This window comes from Myodes glareolus, chromosome X (genome assembly GCF_982192425.1).
Source record: "Myodes glareolus chromosome X, mMyoGla1.1, whole genome shotgun sequence".
In the NCBI taxonomy this organism is placed as follows: domain Eukaryota; kingdom Metazoa; phylum Chordata; class Mammalia; order Rodentia; family Cricetidae; genus Myodes; species Myodes glareolus.
The window spans coordinates 1,428,631-1,450,871 of NC_142053.1; the positions used below are offsets into that span (position 1 = coordinate 1,428,631).

Below are 22,241 nucleotides of genomic sequence, written 5' to 3' on the forward strand. Positions count from 1 at the left end.
AGAAATGTTACCAAACACTAAATACTGTATGTACTTCCACTCATAATAAATATCCAAAAACACGTAAATCCAGACAGAAAGTAGTTTAGTGGTTACTTAGATTTGGTGGATTGGGGTTTCTTAGGATTTCTTTTGGGGGTGATGACAATGTTCTGCAATTAGTGATGTTTGCACACTCCCATGAATCCACTAAAAACCACTGAATTATACACCTTAAATATGTGAATTGTAGCCAGGTGTGGTAGTATACTTCTATAATCCCAGCACTTGGAAAGTAAAAGCAGGAGGGTTAGAACTCAAAAGAAAGGGATCTTCATGAGACTCTATCTCCAAAAATTTTGAATTATGGGCAAGTGAGATATCTCAGTGGATAAAGGCCCTTGTTATGCAAGCCTTGAGATCTGAGAACACAAGTAAAGGTGTAAAGGAGAGAGTTGGCTCAACAACATTGTCCTCTGACCTCTACACATTCAGGTCATGGCACCTATGCTACCTCCCCCCACCCACACACACACAGTAACAGTAAATGAATATTTTTTATTTTTAAACGTGAATGGTGCAGCATGCAAATTATGTCTCAAGAAAGTTGCTACTGAAAATCATAATGGGTGGGGGAAGAGAGATGATGACTCAGTGGTTAAGAGCACTTGCTGTTGCTGCGGAGGACAGTTCCCAGCACCCACATGGTGGCTCACAAACATCTGTAACTCCAATCCAAGGGGACCTGACACCTTCTTCTGACATCCTTTAGCACCAGACAACCATGTAGTACACATACATACTCAGCAAGCATGAAGTACACATACATACTCACAGTCAACACACCCATACACATAAAATAACATCTTTTCTAAAGAATAAAATAACCATGGTAGAAGACCGTAAAGGGGTGTGAATTAAACTTAGCTATGAGTTGATAGAGACAGCTAAAGAAATGTGTACATGGAACTTACTTTTATACGTTTTTAAAGTTTTCGATAATAAGGGGCTGACAGCACTATCATCTTCCCCATGGATGACTGCAATAATCTCTTTACAAATCACAATGCTTTGCTTCTTCCCTTGCCCTTTACAATCAACTGACCCCACTGGGGCCAGTTACCTCAAAGATAACCCAGACTACTTCTCCCTCCCTTCTACTAAGAACCCTATCAGAGTTCCCATTTCTCCCAGTGCAAAAAAAAAAAAAAAAAAAAAAGTCTGTACAACAGCCTACAAGGCCCTATACTACCTAATTCCCCTACTTTCCTTCCTCTTCATCAACTATTCCTCCCTGACTCTCTCTGTTTCTGCTACCGGTCCTTCCTTTTTTTCTAAGAAATACCAAGACAACACATTCATTCTCAGATCAGATCAATGGTATGAGAACAGACCGATAAATTACTAATCATTTGCAAAGTGAGCAGAGACGCATAAGATATTTAGCTGTCAAGATACACTTGAAAACTTTTTAAAGACTTCAAATGCACTAAAGTTTGATAAACAGCTTGGTCTGGTGGCGCACACCTATTATCTGGCACTCGAAAAGGCTGAGGGAGGAGAATCTTGAGTTCGAGGTCTGCCTGGTCTGCCTGGCCCACATCGCGAGATATTGTTTCAGAAAACTAAGTTTGATCAACAGAAAAATGTCTCCGAAGCCTTTAGGCGACAGCTGCAGCAGAGGGAAGCTGGGTCGCGAATCAGCACTCCTGAACCAATGCTCTAAAAGCATGCGAAAGCATGCGACAGTACAAACTGGGCCCAAGGGGGGTGGGGTGGGGACTCAGGAGCCTCGGAAGCTGCGGAACGGCCACCGATGGAGCCCTGTCTTTGGAGAAGAGGACCGCACCTGTCAGCAGAGTCAGCCAGAAGTGAAGAGGGCGGGAACAGCGGGATCCGACCTCTCAGAGTGAATCCGAGCTCCCAGAAAGTCGTAGTTAAGCGGTCACCCTTCCTTTGTCGGCTGTGGAAACTCCCGCTTCCGGCTTCCGGTGTCGTAAGTGTGGGATCCGGAAGTAAAACACAGACTCGAAACCGTAGAGATTAACTGTAGATGCGAAGCTACAATAGTGCTGCATCTTGCTCCGAAAAGAAGCCTCAGAGCTCCAGCCTGCGTTCACCATCTGTACAGCGAAACGCTCCTCACTGATAAACATCACCTCCACGCAAACACTTTCTTTTTTTGAGACATGGTCTCTCTCCTAGCTGTCCAGGCTGGCCTCTGAACTCACAGCGGTCTACCTGCCTCTGCTTCCCGAGTGTTTGGGATTAAAGGCGTGCACCACCACACCCACACTCGCCCCCACTCCGTTTTCAAGGCGTCGCATCCACACTGAAACACCCTAGTTTTAGTCTGGTCACTAGGCTCTCTATCACCAAGTCCCTACGGTGGAAAAAGCCTAGAAGAAGCTGCGAAAGAAAGCCAAATCGATCACAAGAGGAGGTGTGGCTATGCTGCTAGCGGAAATGGGGTCATACTGGAGGGCGCAGGGACACGAGGGTCCACCGAAAAAACAGACCTTACAGTATGCCTGGGGTGGTGATGGGGACCCAGGAAAACTGTGCGGAGCTGCACCTATGCCAGCAAGGCATCGCTATCGCGGAGCAGGGGAAGCAAGGACTGCCAACAGGATAAGGCTTACAAGGGCTGCGTGCGCATTTACTTCTGCTCCTCTCCCCTCCCTCACCGATGGAGTAGTCGGAAGCTCCTCCCCTTCTGCCTCTCCTGAGGCGGGTCAGCTCAGCCAAAGCACCCGCCCTCCTGCGTTAAATGGGCCAGCGAAGCGCAGCCCCCGGAAACGAGCTGTGCACTCCAGAACTGTGAACCTGTTTGGCAGCATCAACTAAACGCAGGTAAAGGGGTGGTCTGATGGCACACCGGTGGAGGGATGTGCGCCGCGGGTCCCTTTGATTCGCGCTATTTGTCATGCTTGGATATGGAAGAAAATCTACGAGGTCTTAACCTATCCCTTTGTACCCCACACCTCCCCGCATTCGGTCCATAAGAAATAGACTTTTAGAAGAGAAGGGACTTTCCGGGATCACCTAGCTTGGCTAGGAGAAAACTGGAGCTGAACTCCATCATCTGCACAAACAAGCTCAGTTCATTGTGGTGTTTCTGACAGTGCGATGGCCCCAGACACAGTGCGATGCCCTGGCCGGATTTTATCTCGCTTCCCAGAGTGGATGCACTAACTGAATTACATTAATGCTTATAGTGATTTCGTAATGTAGAGCTCCCAGAGAAGACAACATACGAGGATATGGCTGAAGCCCAGAGGCAGCAGACTCTGCATGTGCGAGCACACGCAGCATTCCCAGTCAGTAGTTTCAGTCAGTAATCAGTCACTAGCCTCGTGAGAACCCATAGGACCCTTGGATAAGGTTAAGTTGTCAATGCTCTTCTGTTCTCCGGCATTATCAGTGAGCCTTTCTTCCACCAGAAACATCATGGCAGAGCAGGTGGCCCTGAGCCGGACCCAGGTGTGTGGGATCCTGAGGGAAGAGCTGTACCAGGGTGATGCTTTCCACCAAGCTGATACACACATATTTATCATCATGGGTGCATCGGTGAGTCTCCCCTTAGGCCCTGAGTCTAAAAAAAAGAATCAAATGTGTACCTCAACTTTCCCAGCTGACTGGTAAGGGGCCACACAGGTTCTACTAGTTTGAACTTTATGGCATATGTTCCCACCTGTGTGTCTTGATCATCACAGCAGTACCTGCTATACATCATGTACTTGTGTTGAGTTTCTCACTTGCAAGGCATTTCAGAAATCTATGCTCAGCAATTGAATGTGGACCAGACTTGGAGCATCCAAGTTATAAAGCACCATCTAGCTGAATTCTTCCACCTTTTTTTTTTTTTTTGGATGGAAAAAAAACTGAGGTGCAATTAGAGAATGCGCTTCAGTATATTTTTTTCCAAATCTGTAATTTGACAAATGTTACAGTCAATTTCAGTGAAGGATCTGAGGGCCTGCCTCTGCCTCCTTTCTCTCTACTGAATGAAGCTCCCTAAAGACAAATACCTCCTCTTTGCCACATCTTCCAAAGTCTACTTCAGATTTCTGTTAATTACACCTGGTTTCCAGTTGTCCAACTGGAACAACTACCATTGTGCTCTGTTAGGATAACCTGAAGAACAGAAGCCCCGTCAAAGGGGTGGTATTGATGGTACCCAGTGAAACTGGGACAGGTGGAGGCACCGTCTTATGTGCTATGTGGCGGGAGGGCATGTTCAGTAACCAGAGTTTGATGGCAAAGGTAAACTCAGTTGCTTGCTTTTTAACCCTGGAATCAGCTCATCCTCATATGACCATCATCACTATTAACTTATTGTGTAATCTTAAGCAAGAACTTCATCAGAACTGGTGTGTTCTTGAGAAAGTTAGCTACTGGCTCAGCACCTTCCCTGCTCTGGGCCCCTGAATGTTGGAGGGACTTCTTTGTTCATACATAGCATTACCACCCACTAAGAGCTAGGGCTATAGCTCAGTGGTAAAGTACTGACCTCTTATGCATGAGGCCCTAAGTTCAATTCCAGTACTACCAAAAAAAGGAAATCAGAACATGCCACCCCATTTGCCAAACCTGTTCTTTGACAATCTGGTATTTCTGAGCAAAACTGGGAGTGGGAAAACTTAGAAAGGGAATACAGAAGCAGAGGAGAAGGGCTCTGCTCCTGAAAGGGCAAGGGAGAGACACCCCAAGGCACTGTCTCCTGACTTCCTGTAACTCTTAAGACCCAAGAGAGGTACCCGGTCAGAACACACAGTACAGAAGTTCTACCCTCAGTCCTGGCTGCAACCTAGTCTCCTTAAAAGAGCAATGTGTGCATGTATCAACTACAAACCTTAGTATATACGACTCTGTTAGTCCCTTCGATCTAAAGGGCCATCTGGAAGAGAAAGTAACTGAGGATGACTTCCCCTGCCCTACCCATGCTTTCATAAGCTTGCAACAACAATAACCCAAACAGCAAAGATGGTTTACAACTGTAGGACCTGAACTCTTAGACACCTCATTGATAGCTTGTTGTGTGACCTGGAACAAATGTCTACATTTCTCTGAGCCTTAGTAGTTTTCATCTAACAAACAAGAGCCAGCTTTATCCGAGGCTGATTATGTGAGTGTTAGCCTGAAGTTGAGCAACTTCATTTCACTGCAATCAGTATGGTTCCCCTTTACTCTCCTCTGCTCTAGGAGTGAGAACTAAGGCTTCCAGAGTAGAAATGGGAGGTTCTAACTCCAGCAGAAGGGAGTGGGGAAGAAAGAGAGGTTGATGAAGAGCATCATTGTTTCTCTCTGTTCCTCTCAGAGGGCCTGAGACCGAAAGACCCTGTGCTGTGACACAGAGTATTTCCTGCCTGATTCTGAATGCACGAGGCAGGCAAGGTGCTAGCTGATCTAGGAGACCTGCAAGTTCTCCATTCATTCAATGTAGCAATCAAGTGTCTCCTGCAATCCACAACAACCTCAGTCCCTCTCCTCCTTGTGGGGAGATTGTATTTTAGGAACAAGCAAACCAACAGGGTTTTAAGGGAGCTGTATGTGGCAGAAGTCACAAATGAGCTCTTATGTACTAAGACCCCTGCAATACACAGGTCCCAAGTTGAGGATAAGAGGGCAATTGTCCTCTAAGTTGGAAATAAGCTCGGTGTGATTTTGAGAATAACAGGAATCTAGTGGCTGGCAGGCCCAAACCTAGGACACTTGGACACACTAGGGCAAGTTGAGCCCCAGTAGGTATCCTCTGCCCCTTCTTTCTCCCCTTCCTTACTCAGTCTTTACCCATGTACCTAGCTTCCTACTTAGGGACATTCGTATGCTGCCTCACTGTAGCTACTCCTCTTTTCAAGACTCCACCCAAACAAGGAAGGAAACAGGAACCCTTACCATCCCACTCCAGTAAACCCTGTCCTTATGGATCAGTAGGGGGAAGAAACTTTGGACCTTAAAGGGCATCTCCCCCAGCCAATAGGACCTTGGTGAGACTGGAAAAGGATTCTTTCCCCTTATGCAGAAGAAAAGGAGTAGGCCCGGGAGTCCACATGGGCAGATGGCTCACTACAGGGTTCATCTCTATACATCAGTTTACCCACCTAGACTGTGTGACAGCCATAGACTGTGGGTAGTCAGGGTCCATCCTGCTGACAGACTTGTGTGAGGTGTGACCTGGCATTCTAAGACTATCCCTCTTCTTGAGTCATTTCAGAACTGACTTCTCCCTTGGGCTGGTAATATTCTTGCTGTGTCATGATGATCTTGGCATTCTCTCAAAAGCCTGGTGACTCATGGGGCCCCAGAGTATAGGAAGGAGGTCTTTTGTTAGATTTTTTTTTCAGCTGAAACCTACCTCACATTTCCCCCTGTTTCATTCCAATGGCTAGAAGCCAGGTGATCTCCTTGGAGATCCAGCCCAGAACTCCACCTTGGGAAGGTAGGGGGGTCCCTCATTCCCAACAACCCTTGCGTGTGATTTGGGTTTATAAAACAAGAGGTCAAACCTCAGCTGATCATAGGTCAGTTGGTACTCAGGTCTCTTTGCCCTTATCTGGCTGGAGATCTTAATCATACTCTAATTCTCCTAAGTCACCACATGTCCTAGGTGTCTCCTTCCCCTGCCATGATCCTTGGGCAATGTGAGGGGGTGGCAAAGATGAGAGACTTCCAGCTACCTCTCTAATTGCCCCCACTCCCACACATGGTAAGTTTAGATTTTAGTTCTTCTCATGTCCCTTATTTAAGATTAGTTCAGTGAGAATCCTGAAGCCAGCAGGAAAGGCAAGGTCACCCCCATCCCTGAGAAGAATGGCTGCCCCTCCAGCCCCACTGTCCTTAGTCCTACCTCACCTCCCTTGAATGACTTGAAGCCAGGCAGGCTGCCGGTTGCAGGAACTGAGCTAAAACAAGGAGAGCAGGTTCTGTGTCTGGTTAATCCCAAAGGGAACAAGAACAAACAGCTCTGGGTGTGGGGCAACTGTGACTCAGCAAACCTGTCCCTTACCACCAATACATTGGCTGGAGTCTGTCCTGATTCCTCCCAGTCTGTTGGGATTTGATCATGAGCAAACACTGCCTGCTAGGAGAGGTTTGCAGGCCAGGGTTCTCATTGTTTCTTTCAGTGTCTAGTTTCCAGCAAGTCAGCTCTTTCTGGAGTGTGTGAGGCCAGGACAAAGTCCTCTGAACATGACCAGTAACCTACATCCCACATGATGCCAGAGGCAGGCATTGAGGGTACTCTAAGGAACCAAGAACCATCCTCAGGGGAGCTCCTGGCCCAGAATGAGGCTTGTCTAAGCTGACCTTTGTGGGACCTGTAAGAGCAGCCATCTGGCACAACAGGGTAAAAGCTTTGTCCACCAAAGTGACTTAGGGAACAGTAAGTGGGACATTCAGGTGGCCATGCTAGGTATCATATGAGGAAATGAAAGATGAGGAGGCTCTAGAGCAGTAGGAGCCCAGTTGGCAACAAGTCTTAGACATTTTCCTAAAGATAGTCATCGTAGCATAGGGCTAGAAGGTGGCCATTGGGCTCAGGCTCCCAGAAGTTCATAGGAAAGATAGCACATAACATGTGAACCCACTCCACAGTGCTCAGGACCTTAATCCTGAACAGTTGGGAGATAGGGCCACTGAGTGGAGGGAATTGCTCCCTCAGGCCAACACAGGTTGCCAAAGTTTGGTAACTGCCCCCTGTGGAAGTTTTGAGAACCCAGCAGAACCTAGAAATGACCTGTACACACTTGCTTCCATAGACCTGTCACTCAGCAAACCTCTAAAGACAAACATTTAAGCCACTGGAAATCCTTGAGTGCCCATAACCATTCTTATCCAGAATTGCAATTTCCTATAGAAATGAATTCATCACTGCAGCCACATAGCTCAATCTTTTGTTTGTTAATACGTTATTGGGGAAATACATCAAGGCTTCTTTCATGCTAAGCAAGTCTACCACTCAGCCTCAGCCTCCCCCACAAGCCTCTGCCCCGATTTTTTTAAAACAGGCTCACTGAGTTTCCCAGGCTGGCCTTGAAGTTGTTATTCTCCTGTCTCAGTTATTTTCCTCCCAAATACTGGGATTACAGGTATATACTACTATATCTGGCTCAGTCATTTTTGAAGTTTGTATCTAAAGTTGTATTACCTCTTTAATGGTTTGATTTTGTGCTATTTATTTTATGTATATGGGTATTTTGCCTGCATTTATGTCTGCACAACTTGCATGCCTGATGTAGTCAGAGGTCAAAAGAGGGCATCAGATCCCCTGAAACTGGAGTGACAAATGGTTGTGAGCCACCATATGGGTCCTGGAAATCAAACCAAGATCCTTTGAAAGAATAGCCAGTGCTTTTAACTACCAAGCCACCTCTCCAGCCCTACCTCTTCATTTTAAAAAGTTAGTCAGCATGGCTATGCGGTATACTAGTTCACTTGTGTTGGCAGGAACTTTCCTATTGTGCTAAAGAGATCAGCAGTTCACTTCACTTTCTGGAGGTCCCTGGTACATGGAGCCCTGCATTTTTCCAGGTCACAGTGGGTCCAGGTAAGGAGTATTGTTCTGACTGCATTCTGCGATGGCTTGTTTAAAATTAGACCAACTCCATCTGAAAACTCATACCAAACATCTGGGAAATTAGAGCCAGGATACCTTGTTAGATAGCATGGTGTTTTGAAATTTTAATTAGATATTCCTGTAATAAAAGTTTCAACAAATTACTTTTGCTTAAATATTCACGTCCTTAATACTCAGAGTTGCTTTTTCTGTAGAGTTGGGATACAGATGGGACCAGTGCATCACTCCTAGTGCCACTTACTCACCTTTCCAAGTGTAGTAGCAGTACCCTGTGTAGTGTGGGTTTGCACCCATCCCATGTTCCTAATTATAGGGTTTGAGATGAAAGAGCAGATGCCCTACTCTATTCTTCAAGAGCTTAGTAGCCATTTCAGCCCCTCCTTTTTATACCTTGTTTGGCAGGGTATAAAATGAAAGCATGTTGGGCTGTTTATGGTAGGAGATTGAACTGGGTGTGCATGTTGGCTTAGAGAGGAACATATGGTCTTAAATAGATCATCTTTAATACAATTGGATCATTTTCTCTGTAAACCCACACATGTATTCTATTTAACTTATTTCTAGGTTCTTTATAATATTAACATCTGTAGTGGTATTGCTTTTAATTGCTTATTGTGCCAACTGCTTAATGTTAGTAAATAAAAGGCATTAACTTGTATCAATTAAAATTTATAGTGGTTTTTTTGTGGGGTGCTGTTTGGTTTGTTAGTTTTGCAGTGCTAGGGATCAAACCCACTACCTCATGCTTGCTAAATACTTTACCACTGAACTCTATTTTTACCCCAAGATGATTGTAATTTTTATTAAAATATACATCAAAAAGAACACATACCTTAAGGGTGCAGCTGGGCAAAGTTTCACAAACTTGGCACACCCTTGTAAATTTTTCCCACATTAAGAAATAGGCTGGAAAGATAGCTCATTGGTTAAGTGTACTTGCTACTTTTGCTCAAACCCAAGTTTGGTTCCTAGCACCCACAACAGGCAGTTACCAACTCCCTATAACTCCCAGTCCAGGGGATTCTGTGCCCTCTTCTGTCTTCTATAAGTGCCTATACTAATGTACACATGCCACCACACATATACAGAATTAAAAATAAAATAATTATTTAAATTAAAAAAGAAACAGAATTATCATCTGAAGTCCTACCACTTAGGAGGCTGAAGCAGGAGATTCACTTCAGGGAAGATGTTCAAGACTAGCCTGAGCAACATAACAAAGCTCTTGCTTAAAACAATGTAAAACATATGGTGGTATACTTCTGTAATTCTAGAGAGGTGGAAGCAGGAGGACAAGGCGTTCAAGGCCAGCTTTGGCTACATAATGAGTTTCAGGCTAGCCTAGGATACATGAAACCCAGTCTCAACAACAATCAATTTTAAGTAAATAAAGCCAGGTGTACTGGTACTCACCTGTAATCACAGCACTTAGGAGACTGAGACAAAAGGATTGCCTTGTGTTTAAGGCCAGTCTGGGCCACTTAGCAAGTCCCAAATTAAGATTGCATAGCCAGATCCTGTTTCAAAACTACAGTAAAAATCTGTACCCAAGAAGTCCCCCAAATTCCCCACTTTGTAGTCATTGCTTCCCAGGAGTAATATCAAACCTCCTCTCCACCCTTTGCTCAAATTTCACCCTCTTTCCTGAGTACACATTATAATGCATAAATGGTAGCTGTGCTGGTAATGGCCTAATCTAGAACATTTCTGTCTCCCCACACAATTCTTGGGTACCCTTGCTAGCTAGTTTGTTTTGTTTTGTTTTGTTTTGTCTAGATTCTGTGGTCTAGCATAATGTATTTGAGATTTGCCAACACTGTTTGGAATGGTAGCTCATTCCTGGGTAGCTGAATACAAATATACAGTTTTTCCATCTGTGTGCTAGTTGATTTGAGCATCTCTGGACTCCTTTGTTGTTGTTGTTGTTGTTGTTGTTGTTGTTTTGTTGTTTTGTTGTTTTGTTGTTGTTGCTACTTGAGATAGGGTTTCTCTGTGTAACACTGGCTGTACTGGAACTCAATCTGTAGACCGAGCTGGCCTCAAACTCACAGAGATTCACCTGCCTATGTCTCCCAAGTGCGGGGATTAAAGGTGTATGCTACCACAACCTGGGTCCAGGCTATTTTGAATTAAAGTTGCCATAACCATTCGTGCACAGATCTTTAGGTGGCTAACTGCCTGCTTTTTCTCTAGGGTAACACTTAATAGAGTAATGGTGGGTCATAAAATAGGTGTAGGTGCTTCACTTGATAATAGGCTGTCAGAATGGTTTAGATTGAACTATTGCACATTTCTACCCACAGTCTGTGAGTTCCATACCAACAGTTTGGTTTTGCAGGGGAGGGAGTTCTATTTGACACAGGGGTCCCATGTAGCTCAGGTTTGCCTGGGACTATGTTGCCCAGCCTAGCCTTTTACTCATGAAGTTCCTCCTGGCTCTGCCTCCCAAGTGGTTGAATTATAAGTATGTACCAACGTATCCAACTATTATCATTTGGATTACAACCATTCTAATGAGTATGAAGTGGTGTCTTGTTCAATTTGTATTTTCTGTCACCTGATGATCTTGAACATTTTTCATGTATTATTTAATGGCCATTCATTTTCTTTCTGGTAAAACATCTGGCCAAACTTTTTACCCATTTTAGTTAGATTGTTTTATAGTGTGTCATAGGAGCTATTTAGATATTCTGAATACAGATAAGTTTAGTAAATACTATCTCTAAGGCTTCATCTTGTCTTTTTGGTGCTAGGAATTATACTCTGGGCCTTAAACATGCTAAACACATGCCCTACCACTGAGGCCATAATGCCAGGCTTGCCTACCTATTTCTCTTTCTTCCTTCTTTTCTTTGTTTTATAATACTGGAGACTGAACCTAGAGTTTCACATGCCCTTCATATTTTCATCACTTGCACCTCTCATCTCTCCTTTCTCTCTGTGCAAACCTTGAATGCAAGTATCTAAGGATAACTCTGAAGTCCTTATCCTCCTCCTACCTCCACTTCTAGAGTACTATGATTACAGGCTGCAGTACAATGCTGGCTTATGATTATTACTTTATATCCTAAGAAATCACTACCTACTCCTATCACTTTTTTTAATCTAGCAACTTGGCTACATCCTCATTAGCTCTAATAATTACAGTGTAGGTTGATTTGAGGTATTTTTAAATAAATAGCTATCATCTAATAATGACAGTTTTTTGTCTTTCTTCCAAACCTTATACCATTTTCATTTTCTTGTCTTATGATACTAGTAAGGTCTTCTAGTTAAAGACTAACTAAGGAAGCAATATCAGGCATTTAGAACCTCCTTATAGACACCCAGATAATCATGTTTACAAAAATATTTAACTGAGGAAGGGAGAACCTACCATGAACGTTCATGGCGCACCCTATTGGTTGGTGTCCCTGACTGAACAAAAGGAAAACAAGGGAAAGTGAGCTGAGTGTCCAGATTCATCTATTTGCTTCTTGACTGTTGACACAAAGTACTTAACTTCCCTAACATGACAGACTGGACCCTCAAACTGTGAGCCTGAATGAACTCTTCATCCCTCAAGTTACTTTCTGTCAGGTATTTTGTCATAGCAACAAGAAAAGTAACCAATACCCCATCGTGTATGATGTTCTTAGGGTGTTTTACAGATGTCCAAAATCAGATTAAAGAGATCCCCTTCCCTCTTTGATAAAAAATATATTTTAAGTAGAATTTTTTTCTAGACCCTTTTATCTGCATTTGTTGAACTTAACAGAGTTGTTATAGTTTAAAAGTCAATACACAGAAATAGGTAAAGATTTCTCCGAAGGCCTAATTGTGCAGACCTCAAATCCCAGCTACTCAGAACTCTGAGACAGGCATTCAAATCCAATATGGACTACAGAGTAACTTCCAGGCCAACCTGAGTAAGTTATTGAGACCTTGTCTCAAGAAATATTTTAGGCAGGCATGGTGGTACATGCCTTTACTCCCTGGAGGTAGAGGCAGATAAATTTCTGTGAAATTGAGGCCAGCCTGTTTTACATAGCAAAGTCACCCAGGGCTAAGCAATAGAAGCCTATCTCAAAAAAAAATTAAAGATCTAGTACTATCCTAGTTAGAGTTACTATTGCTGTGATAAAACATTATGACCAAAAGCAAGCTGGGGAGGAAAGGGTTTATTTACACTTCCATATCATAGTCCATCACTGAAGGAAGTAAGGACAGGAACTCAAACAGGATAGAAACATGGAGGCAGGAACTGATGCAGAGGCTATGGAGGAGTGCTGCTTACTGGCTTGCTCCTCATGGCTTGCTCTGCCTGATATCTTATAGGATCCAGAACCACTAGCCCAGAGGTGACCCTACCCACAATGGGCTGAGCCCTTTACATCAATCACGAAGAAAATGTCCCACAGGCTTACCTATAGACTGATCTTATGGAGGCATTTTCTCAATTAAGGTTCCCTGCTCCCTCTTTTCTAATGACTCCAGCTTGTGTCAAGTTGACATAAAAACTAGCCAAGATAGAGATTATAGCTCAGTAGTTAAGTACTTGTCTAGCATGACTGAGTCCCTGAGTTTAATCACCAGCACTACAAACACACATGAACACACAATGACTTTTTTACAATTTTTCATTTAATTTCTTTCAGGGGGGCTTTTTATTTGTTTGCTTTGGTTTTGGGGGTGGGGTTTTTTGTTTGTTTGTTTGTTTGAAACAGTTTCTCTGTGTAAGAGCTCTGGCTATCCTGGAACTCACTCTGTAAATCAGGCTGGCCTCAAACTCAAATATCTGCTTGACTCTACCTCTCAAGTACTGGGATAAAAGGCATGCACCACTACCACCTGGTTAATATCTTTTTTAAAGATTTATGATTTTTATTTGTGAGTGTGTCTGTCTGTCTGTCTGTCTGCCACATGTGTGGATACCCACAGAGGCCAGAAGATGGCATAGATTCCCTGGAGCTGGAGTTACAAGCAGCTGTGAGCTGCCTGACATGGTTGCAGGGAACCAAACTTGGGATCCTATGCAAAAATAGCAGGTGCTCTTAATACTGAGCCTCTTGTTCATCCTTTAATGTGATTTTCAGTGGCTGATTTTGTTGTTGTTGCTTTTCAAAGAGGTTTTACTATGTAGCCCAGGCTGGCCTTGAAGTCATCATCCTCCTGCCTCAACATCATAAGTGCTGAGATTGTATGCATATACCACTATGTTTGAGTGTTGAGGGTCAATCATGTGCCACCATGCCTGGCTTGCCTTTTTTCTTCATATGTATTTGTCCATCTGTATGTGTGTGCAGATACATATACATGTGTGTAAGCACATGTGTCGATGCCAGAATTTCCATTGCTCTCCACTTTTATTCTTTGAGACAGGAGCTCTCACGGAACCTGTAGTTCATCAGTTTAGCCAGGCTAGCTGGCAAATGAGCTCCAAGAATCTGCTGTGCCCACCCCTCAGCTCTAGGGTCATAGATGTGCATTTCCCTGCCCAGCTTTTCACATAGGTTCTGGGGATCCAGACTTACTTGGGTCCTGGTCTACATAGTGAGTTCCAGGGCAGCCAGGGCTATGTAGAGAGACCCGGTCTCCAAAAAAAAAAAAATCAATCAATAAGTAGAAAGGCTTTTGCATCTGCCTTTGTCATCAAGTTGTAGAACTAAGGTTCTCAACGTAGCTTTAGGAATACTCCCCGTTTCTTTTGTCCTCAGGGGAAATTTGCTTCAGACTCAAATTCTCACTTCCTTGATTCTGATAGAAGCCACTGGCAATAATATCCAGGTCAGGGGTTGTCTTTGTAGTCATTGCCTTTGCTCCATTATATGGTAGGTTGAATTTTTTCCAGACATTTCTCCCTCTTGCTGAGCATGGTGGCACATGTTTGTAATCCCAGTACAAAGAAGGCTGAAACAAGAGGATTGTCTGGAGTTTGAGGCTAGCCAGGACTACATACTAAATTTAAGACCAATAGGACAGGGCAAGGTGGCACCTATCTTTAATCCCAGCACTGGGAGATTTCTGAATCCAAGGCCAGCCTGGTCCCCAGAATCAGTCCCAGGACAGCCAGGGCTACACAAAGAAACCCTAATTTGGGGGAAGAACAACCTGGGTTACATAGCAAAACCCTGTCTCAAAAAATAATAATAAAGCTGGGCAGTGGTGACACACATCTTAATCCCAGCACTTAGGGGACAGAAGCAGATGGATCTCTGTGAGTTTAAAGTCAGCCCGGTCTACAGAGTGAGTTCCAGGACAGCCCGGGTTTTTACACAGAGAAACCCTGTCTCGAAAAACCAAAATTAATAATAATAATAATAATAATAATAATAATAATAATAATAATTCTCTATCATTCTAAATTGTTAGGTTTTGGTTGGTTTTGTTGTGGTGGTTTGGTTTGGATTTTTGTTGGTTGTATTGTTTTGGTTTTTGTTTTTTTGATACAGGGATAGGGTCTTACGGTATATACCTCAGGCTAGCTTTGAAGTCCTGATCCTCCTGCTCTAACCACACAAGTACCAGGATTATAGACCTATGCCACCAAGCCCAGTTTTTCTTTTTTGTTTGTTTGTTTGTTTGTTTGTTTTGTGTTTGTTGTTGTTTGATTTGGTGTTTGGGGAAGTTGGTTTTACTTTGGTTTGGTTTTTTAATAGTTCTTAATTTATTCATTGAGAATTTCATACATGTATACAAAATATTTAAAGCATATCCACCCTCCATTCTCCCTCTAATTCCTTCTGGATCCCCTTCCCCCTCACCCTCCCAACTTTTCTTTTTTTATAGCCCACTAAATGCAATTAGTGCTTCATCATCCACTCCTTAAACAAACAGAAGCCACACCCATGAAGAAAAATTAAACTCCCCAGCAACTATCAGCTGCCAGTAAATTCTAACCTAGGGGTAGGAGCCTATGAACCCTCCCCACCACACACACATACTCCATGTTGGCATGTTGACGGGCTTGATCTTGTACAAATATTGTACAAGCAACCACAGCTGCTGTGACTTCTTCATGTGTGCCACAGCCATGTCATATTCAGAAGACAGCAATTCACAGCTCTCCTCCCCATCCTCTAACACTCTTTTATTAGTTTTCTATTCTATTTCAGTTTGTTTGTTTTTTAGTTCAGAGATAGAAATGAGAATCTGCACCTTCTCCAAAATCACTGAGCATCATCATAAGTCCAATTTTTTCATTGTATTTTTTCATTTTTTCCTTATAATTTTTTGATTGTTTTAAAATTCTGATTTGGAGGAGGACTTTTGGAACAATTTCTCCCTATATGTTGGAAAGTTGTATGCCATCAAATCGGGCCTTTATATTGAGAAGACCTCACTGCATCATCAAGCTCAGCTTGCTGTCATTTTTCTAACTTCATTAATTGAATGCCCATCTAATTACTTTGTAGCTTCTTTTATGCTAATGTGACATCTGTCATATCTCACAGGTTTTATTTTTGTTGAATGTGCTGCCTTTATCATCCTTAAGTTCTAATGAATTCAATGTCTGGGTTTTCATTTTGAACCCAGCAGACTCATCTACTCACCTGGGACTGGGGCAGGCTTGACTCTCTGAGTTCCTCTGATGATATATGGGGGCATAGTAGATATATTTGTAGCTGAGTGGTAACCCTAATTGAGGACCCAGATCACCAGTGGTGGGAATGATTAAGGTCATGTCAGCTCTTTCTGACCACGTTTCCTCTGCTGCAGGGTGACCTGGCCAAGAAGAAGATCTATCCCACCATCTGGTAGGTATATCTCTACACTACCCCCCCCCCAAAAAAAAAACCTCTACTAGGGACAGGCCTTGGCCTTCCCTACCCAGCCTGAAAACAGTCTTGTTGTACCCTCAGGTGGCTGTTCCGGGATGGCCTTCTACCCGAAAACACCTTCATTGTGGGCTATGCCCGCTCCCGTCTCACAGTGGATGACATCCGCAAGCAGAGTGAGCCCTTCTTTAAAGTGAGTGACACTGGAGTATACCAGAGCCTTGTTCTGCCCTTCCCCCCACCCCACAGCAAGATTAGCTCAAGGTAGCCCGTGAGGAGACATGTCTCATTCCCATCATAAGCAAATTTCCTTTCCCACTTCTCACTTGATTGACCGAGAAACAGGGCCACCCAGAACACTCAAGATCTATTTCCCAGCTCCACTATGACCCAGCCTCTCTGGTTCCATCCTGCTGTCCTCTGGTGCCACACTGGGTCATGCCAGCAGCTGGAGGACTCTTCCAAGTACCTCTTCCCCCTGGTAATTGTGCCATGTTGGCATTTTCTCAGCACCTATAGTTTGCTGTTGATAATTTTGAAGAGACATCCTTCCAACGTTCTTTTCTCTCAGTTCATAGTTTCCTAAAATCAGATTTCAGTTCTAGGCATGAGGACCCTGAGGATATGTAAACTATACCAGTGATTTGCACCACCAGCATACAGTAGTATTCCTGCTGTATGCCTCAACCTCTTCCCCATGGGTGTACAAAGTTATCAAGATGGATGAAGGAAACTCTCGTACTTGTGGAGTCAGGAAAGTTGACTCAAGGGAAACCCAACTTAGTTGTGGAGTAAGACATTGTAGAAAAATGAGATGTTTCACTCCTTTAGGGCAGAACAAGTGTAGACTCTGAGAGAAGCAGAGCTAACATTTGTCTATCTCTCCCAGGCCACCCCAGAGGAAAAATCCAGGCTGGAGGAGTTCTTTTCCCGTAACTCCTATGTGGCTGGCCAGTATGATGATCCAGCCTCCTACAAGCACCTCAATAGCCATATGAATGCCCTGCCCCAGGGGATGCAGGCCAACCGCCTATTCTACCTGGCCTTGCCCCCCACAGTCTATGAAGCTGTCACCAAGAATATTCAAGAGACCTGCATGAGTCAGACGTAAGGCCTATCTTTCTCTCCCTGTTCCTGTCTATTTGCTGTTGCTTCTGCTACTCTGAACAGTTCCCAAGTCAAGCCAGTCTAGGCAAGCTGAAAATCTGAAGGCCTCCTGTTTGTTGTCTAGATGGATTAGCATTCCAAAAAAGGGAACAAGCTATAAGTACTGGATTTTTCTAACAGCCTTTTATTACCACATATACTTAACTGGGCAGCTTCTAGCAAACAGTTCCCACCATGACCACTAGATGACAGTGTTGCTCCACAGAACACACAGAACAGCTACTATGAGACATCCCTCCTCCTCCCCCACCCCCGTGTGTGTGTGTGTGTGTGTGTGTGTGTGTGTGTGTGTGTGTGTTTCAGAATCCCCAGCAGACCACTGCAGATTGAATACCATCTTTCTCTTGCTCCTGATTTTGAATTTAGAAAACAACTTTAGTGCTGTGTTATGAGCTGCAAAGAAAAGAACCTGTTCTTTTAAAAATCAATGAAAATCTGGGCAAGCTGACTCACACATTATAATCCCAGCACTGTGGAGACTTAGGCAAGAGGAGTACTTGTAGTTCAAGACTAATCTGAAATTCAGAGTGAGAATGTCTCAAAGAACAACACAAAAATTTAAGGAAGGCATACTGGTGCACACTTGTAATCCCAGTAGTCAGGATACAGGAGGATCACTATGTAGTCAAGGCTGGCATGAACTACATAGTGAATTTAAAGTTAGCCTAGTCTTTATAGTAAGAACCTGTCTCAAAAAGGAAAAAAGTTACTTTAAAAAAACAAATAAAACCAATAGAAGTCAGTTGCACTGAGCCATGACTATAGTCCCAGGTACTCAAGGGATGATGCAGGACTACCCAAGAGTTTCAAGCCAACCTGAGTAACATTGCATGACTTCATCTCAAGAATATAAAACCAGTGGCTAGAAAGAGACTCAGTGGTTAAGAGCACTGATTGCTCTTTCAGAGATCCTGAATTCCCAGCAGCCACGTGGTGGCCTACATCTGTAATGAGATCTGATGCCCTTTTCTGGCGTGCAGATGTACATGAAGACAGAGTACTTGTATACAATAAATAAATAAATAAAGCAAGCAAGCCAATGAGGGCAGCCAGACATAATGGCACATACCTGTGATCCCAGCTCTTAGGAAATGGAGGCAGGAGAATCAGGAGTCATCCTTGACCTCATAGCAAGTTCTAGGCTAACCTTAGATACATGAGACCCTATCTCAAACTAATTAAAGTAAAACTAGTAAGGAAGCTGTGTCCTTGATGTCCTATCTGCCTGCTTTTCTGTTGGCTGCTGGGCTACTTCTGACCCCCTGAGGATCTAACATGGGGAAAGAGTAGAAACAAAGCCACCCAAGAATGTGCCAGTCATGCTACACTAGCACCAAGGTAGGCAAAACCCAGAAACTGATCCAGTCCTCAGCATGTTGGCAGGAAGGCTTCTAAGACACTGTCTGTACAGGGTAAGAATCAGTAGCAGTCAACAGTCCCTGGGTCCCCTGAGAATACAATGTGGATGAAAGCCCTGTTCCCTGGGGTAAGGGTCAGAGTGACATGGCCCTGGGCCAATTACTGGGTAAAGGTTTGGGAAATAACATGACTGGGGACTCCCGGCAGAGGCTGGAACCGCATCATAGTGGAGAAGCCCTTCGGGAGAGACCTGCAGAGCTCCAACCAGCTGTCGAACCACATCTCCTCTCTGTTCCGTGAGGACCAGATCTACCGCATTGACCACTACCTGGGCAAGGAGATGGTCCAGAACCTCATGGTGCTGAGGTGCAAAGGGGACAGGGTGAAAAAGGACCAGGGCAAGGGTGGCAATGTGAGGAACCCCACCTGCCCCGCTGCCCCAAAGACAGATTCTTCAAAGATGCCAGCCAGGGTACTAGACCCTAGCTTGGCTCAGATGCAACTACTATACTGTAGAATCCCTAGGGTACATGGGCTCTTCCATAATGTCTCCCATGCTAGCCTCTCACCTGTACCTCCTACAGATTTGCCAACAGGATCTTTGGTCCTATCTGGAACCGAGACAACATTGCCTGTGTGATACTCACATTTAAAGAGCCCTTTGGTACTGAGGGTCGTGGAGGCTACTTTGATGAATTTGGGATCATCAGGTAAGAACCCATACCCCACCCTCACTCAGCTAAACCTCATATCCTAAGGGCTAGTATTCAACCCATTCAGCTAAACCTCAAAGTCAGTGTCTACTTCCTTGCCTTCGACCTGGAAGACACTACAGATAAAGAAGCAAGGTTTCCCAGGTTGTCACTAGAAAGCCTTGTTTAGTAACCCTAGTGCCCCTAGAACTTGGTTATCCGTTTGTTCCCATGCTGGAAGTGGCACTTGACCAGAGTATCTGCTTCTTCTGATACTAGGGACGTTATGCAGAACCACCTCCTACAGATGTTGTGTCTGGTGGCCATGGAAAAGCCTGCCTCCACAGATTCAGATGATGTCCGTGATGAGAAGGTAGGTAGAAAAGCATGTGCACCAGGTCCCCAGAAGCTATATCCCATGGCAGGCCACTCTATGACAAGGCAGTGGGCTCATGTCCGTTTCCCTACACCTTCCCTATAACTGAGGGGCCCGTATTGCATTGGTTTGTCTCCCAGGTCAAAGTGTTGAAATGTATCTCAGAGGTGGAAACCAACAATGTTGTCCTTGGCCAGTATGTGGGGAACCCCAATGGAGAAGGAGAAGCGACCAATGGGTACTTAGATGATCCCACAGTGCCCCGTGGGTCCACCACTGCCACCTTTGCAGCAGCTGTCCTCTATGTGGAAAACGAGCGGTGGGATGGTAGGTGACACCTCTAGGACCCAGAAAAGTGGGGCTTGATGTACCCTCAAAGATACACTTACTAGCATGGTCAGATACATGGTGCTAAGTGGTAAGGGATGCTGGCGAGGAGGGCTGGCACAAGTGGACCACCACCCTAGTCATACTTATCCTTCATATACATATTCACACATGTGCACAGACACAGTGATCTGCCCTTCTCTCTCTCTCTCCCTCCCTCCCTCCCCCCGTCTCTCTCTGACTCTCTGTCTCTCTGTCTCTCTCTGTCTCTCTGTCTCTCTGTCTCTCTCTCTCTCTCTCTCTCTCTCTCTCTCTCTCTCTCACACACACACACACACACACACACACACACACACACATACACAGCACAAGACTGTAGGAAAGCCAGTTCCTGAGGCCAGCCCTGCCCTGTAGGGGTACCCTTCATCCTGCGCTGTGGCAAAGCTCTGAATGAGCGTAAGGCTGAGGTGAGACTGCAGTTCCGCGATGTGGCAGGCGACATCTTCCACCAGCAGTGCAAGCGTAACGAGCTGGTGATCCGTGTGCAGCCCAATGAGGCTGTATATACCAAGATGATGACCAAGAAGCCTGGCATGTTCTTCAACCCTGAGGAATCAGAGCTGGACTTGACCTATGGCAACAGATACAAGGTTCCCACAGGGAGGACCATCTGGGCAAGGCCCTAAGGGAGGCCATGGGTGGCCAAATACAGTGGTATCTGCAACATCCCCCCTTCCCCAACCCTGCAGAATGTGAAACTCCCTGATGCCTATGAACGCCTCATCCTGGATGTCTTCTGTGGGAGTCAGATGCACTTTGTCCGCAGGTGAGGAAACCCCTCCCCAAAGCCTAATACACTCAGGCAAGAGAGGTGGCCTTCTCCCTCCCTCCCTCTGTGTCTCTGATCCATCATACACTGTATCCCTTCAGTGATGAACTCAGGGAAGCCTGGCGTATCTTCACACCACTGCTGCACAAGATTGATCGAGAGAAGCCCCAGCCCATTCCCTATGTTTATGGAAGGTAAGGGAAGGATGGGAGCTAAGGGAGCCAAGCCAAATGAAGCAGGACAGTGGGAATTACCAAGGACAAGGGTCACTCATGTTTCCCTTTGCCTCCCAGCCGCGGCCCCACAGAGGCAGATGAACTGATGAAGAGAGTGGGCTTCCAGTATGAGGGCACCTACAAGTGGGTGAACCCTCACAAGCTCTGAGCCTTGGGAACATACACCATCTGCACTCTGCCCCCTTTGACCACCCCTTCTGTGTCTGTCCTTCCCATCACCTAGCCCTATATTGGAAGGACTTTGGGACCATAGACCTTAGCCAAACATTCCAGTCCCTGGGCTCAGGCCACCACTCTCTATCCTATGCCGCTGCCGCCCCTGCCACCGCCATCACTGCTGCTGCTGCCACTGCCACCACTACCGAGCCCAGCTACATTCCTCAAGTACCAAGTGTTCAAAACTCACTGTAATGCTTTCAGGGCCACCATTGGCCCTATCTGAGCCACCCGTCTCTCCACAAGACCTGAATCACCTCCTCTCCTTACTCCAGCCACAGCAAAAGGAAGAACAGTCTATCAGTCTGTCCCTAGACTCCTCAAGATAGGAGTTAGAAACAACGGGGGAAGAGCCTTGAGCCTCAGAGGGATAATGACCATACCACACTCCCTAGTGTCTATAGGCAAACTTCTCAAAACTTGAAGTGGTCAAGAATACTCATGTGAGAGGATCTGCCCATGGTCACATCAGCTTCAGTACCACTTAACATTCCTCCTTACCAGCTGGAAGAGACCTCATACTGCGTAGCATTATTTCAGGGCCCTAGATGTCCCCTAACCAACTCCATACCCCATGGTCGTCCTCATCCCACCCACAGGCAGCCTTCTCACCAAAGGAAGGCAGAAGTAGCAGCTAGGATTTCCCTACCCCAACCTTGCCATTAAATCCTCAAACAGTTATACCTGTCCCCTTTGTCATTTCTGCTCCACCATCCAGGACCATG

General features: G+C 45.0%; 2 protein-coding genes across 10 annotated transcripts in view; one reads left to right on the top strand and one right to left on the bottom strand.

Annotated features, from left to right (window-relative positions):
- Nucleotides 1-22,241, bottom strand: part of Ikbkg (inhibitor of nuclear factor kappa B kinase regulatory subunit gamma) — a 107,231-nt gene that overhangs the window by 43,048 nt on the left and 41,942 nt on the right. Inside the window, exon 1 of one of the 9 annotated variants that reach the window (XM_087902495.1) lies at nt 1,829-2,270. The exons of 1 other annotated variant lie outside the window; for it this stretch is intronic. The gene's annotated coding sequence lies outside the window, so the exon portion shown is untranslated. Of the gene's footprint in view, nt 1-1,828; nt 2,302-2,498; nt 2,623-6,829; nt 6,930-22,241 lie in introns of those variants that run through there. 7 more of the 9 variants (XM_048457663.3, XM_048457665.3, XM_048457664.3 and 4 more) reach the window with 7 other exon arrangements.
- Nucleotides 2,695-22,197, top strand: G6pd (glucose-6-phosphate dehydrogenase). Its single transcript, XM_048457657.3, has 13 exons — nt 2,695-2,832; nt 3,423-3,549; nt 16,256-16,293; nt 16,399-16,507; nt 17,204-17,421; nt 19,048-19,206; nt 19,425-19,550; nt 19,812-19,905; nt 20,049-20,235; nt 20,650-20,885; nt 20,985-21,061; nt 21,166-21,258; nt 21,358-22,197. Exons 2-13 carry the CDS (start codon nt 3,430-3,432, stop codon nt 21,446-21,448), a joined length of 1,548 nt encoding a protein of 515 aa, XP_048313614.1. The 5' UTR covers nt 2,695-2,832; nt 3,423-3,429; the 3' UTR covers nt 21,449-22,197.

Coding starts and splice junctions, on each gene's coding strand:
- G6pd (XM_048457657.3), top strand. CDS start 3,430: ATGGCAGAGCAGGTGGCCCTGAGCCGGACCCAGGTGTGTGGGATCCTG. Junction 19,906..20,048: donor ATGATGTCCGTGATGAGAAG/GTAGGTAGAAAA, acceptor TTTGTCTCCCAG/GTCAAAGTGTTGAAATGTAT. Junction 20,236..20,649: donor GGAAAACGAGCGGTGGGATG/GTAGGTGACACC, acceptor CCTGCCCTGTAG/GGGTACCCTTCATCCTGCGC.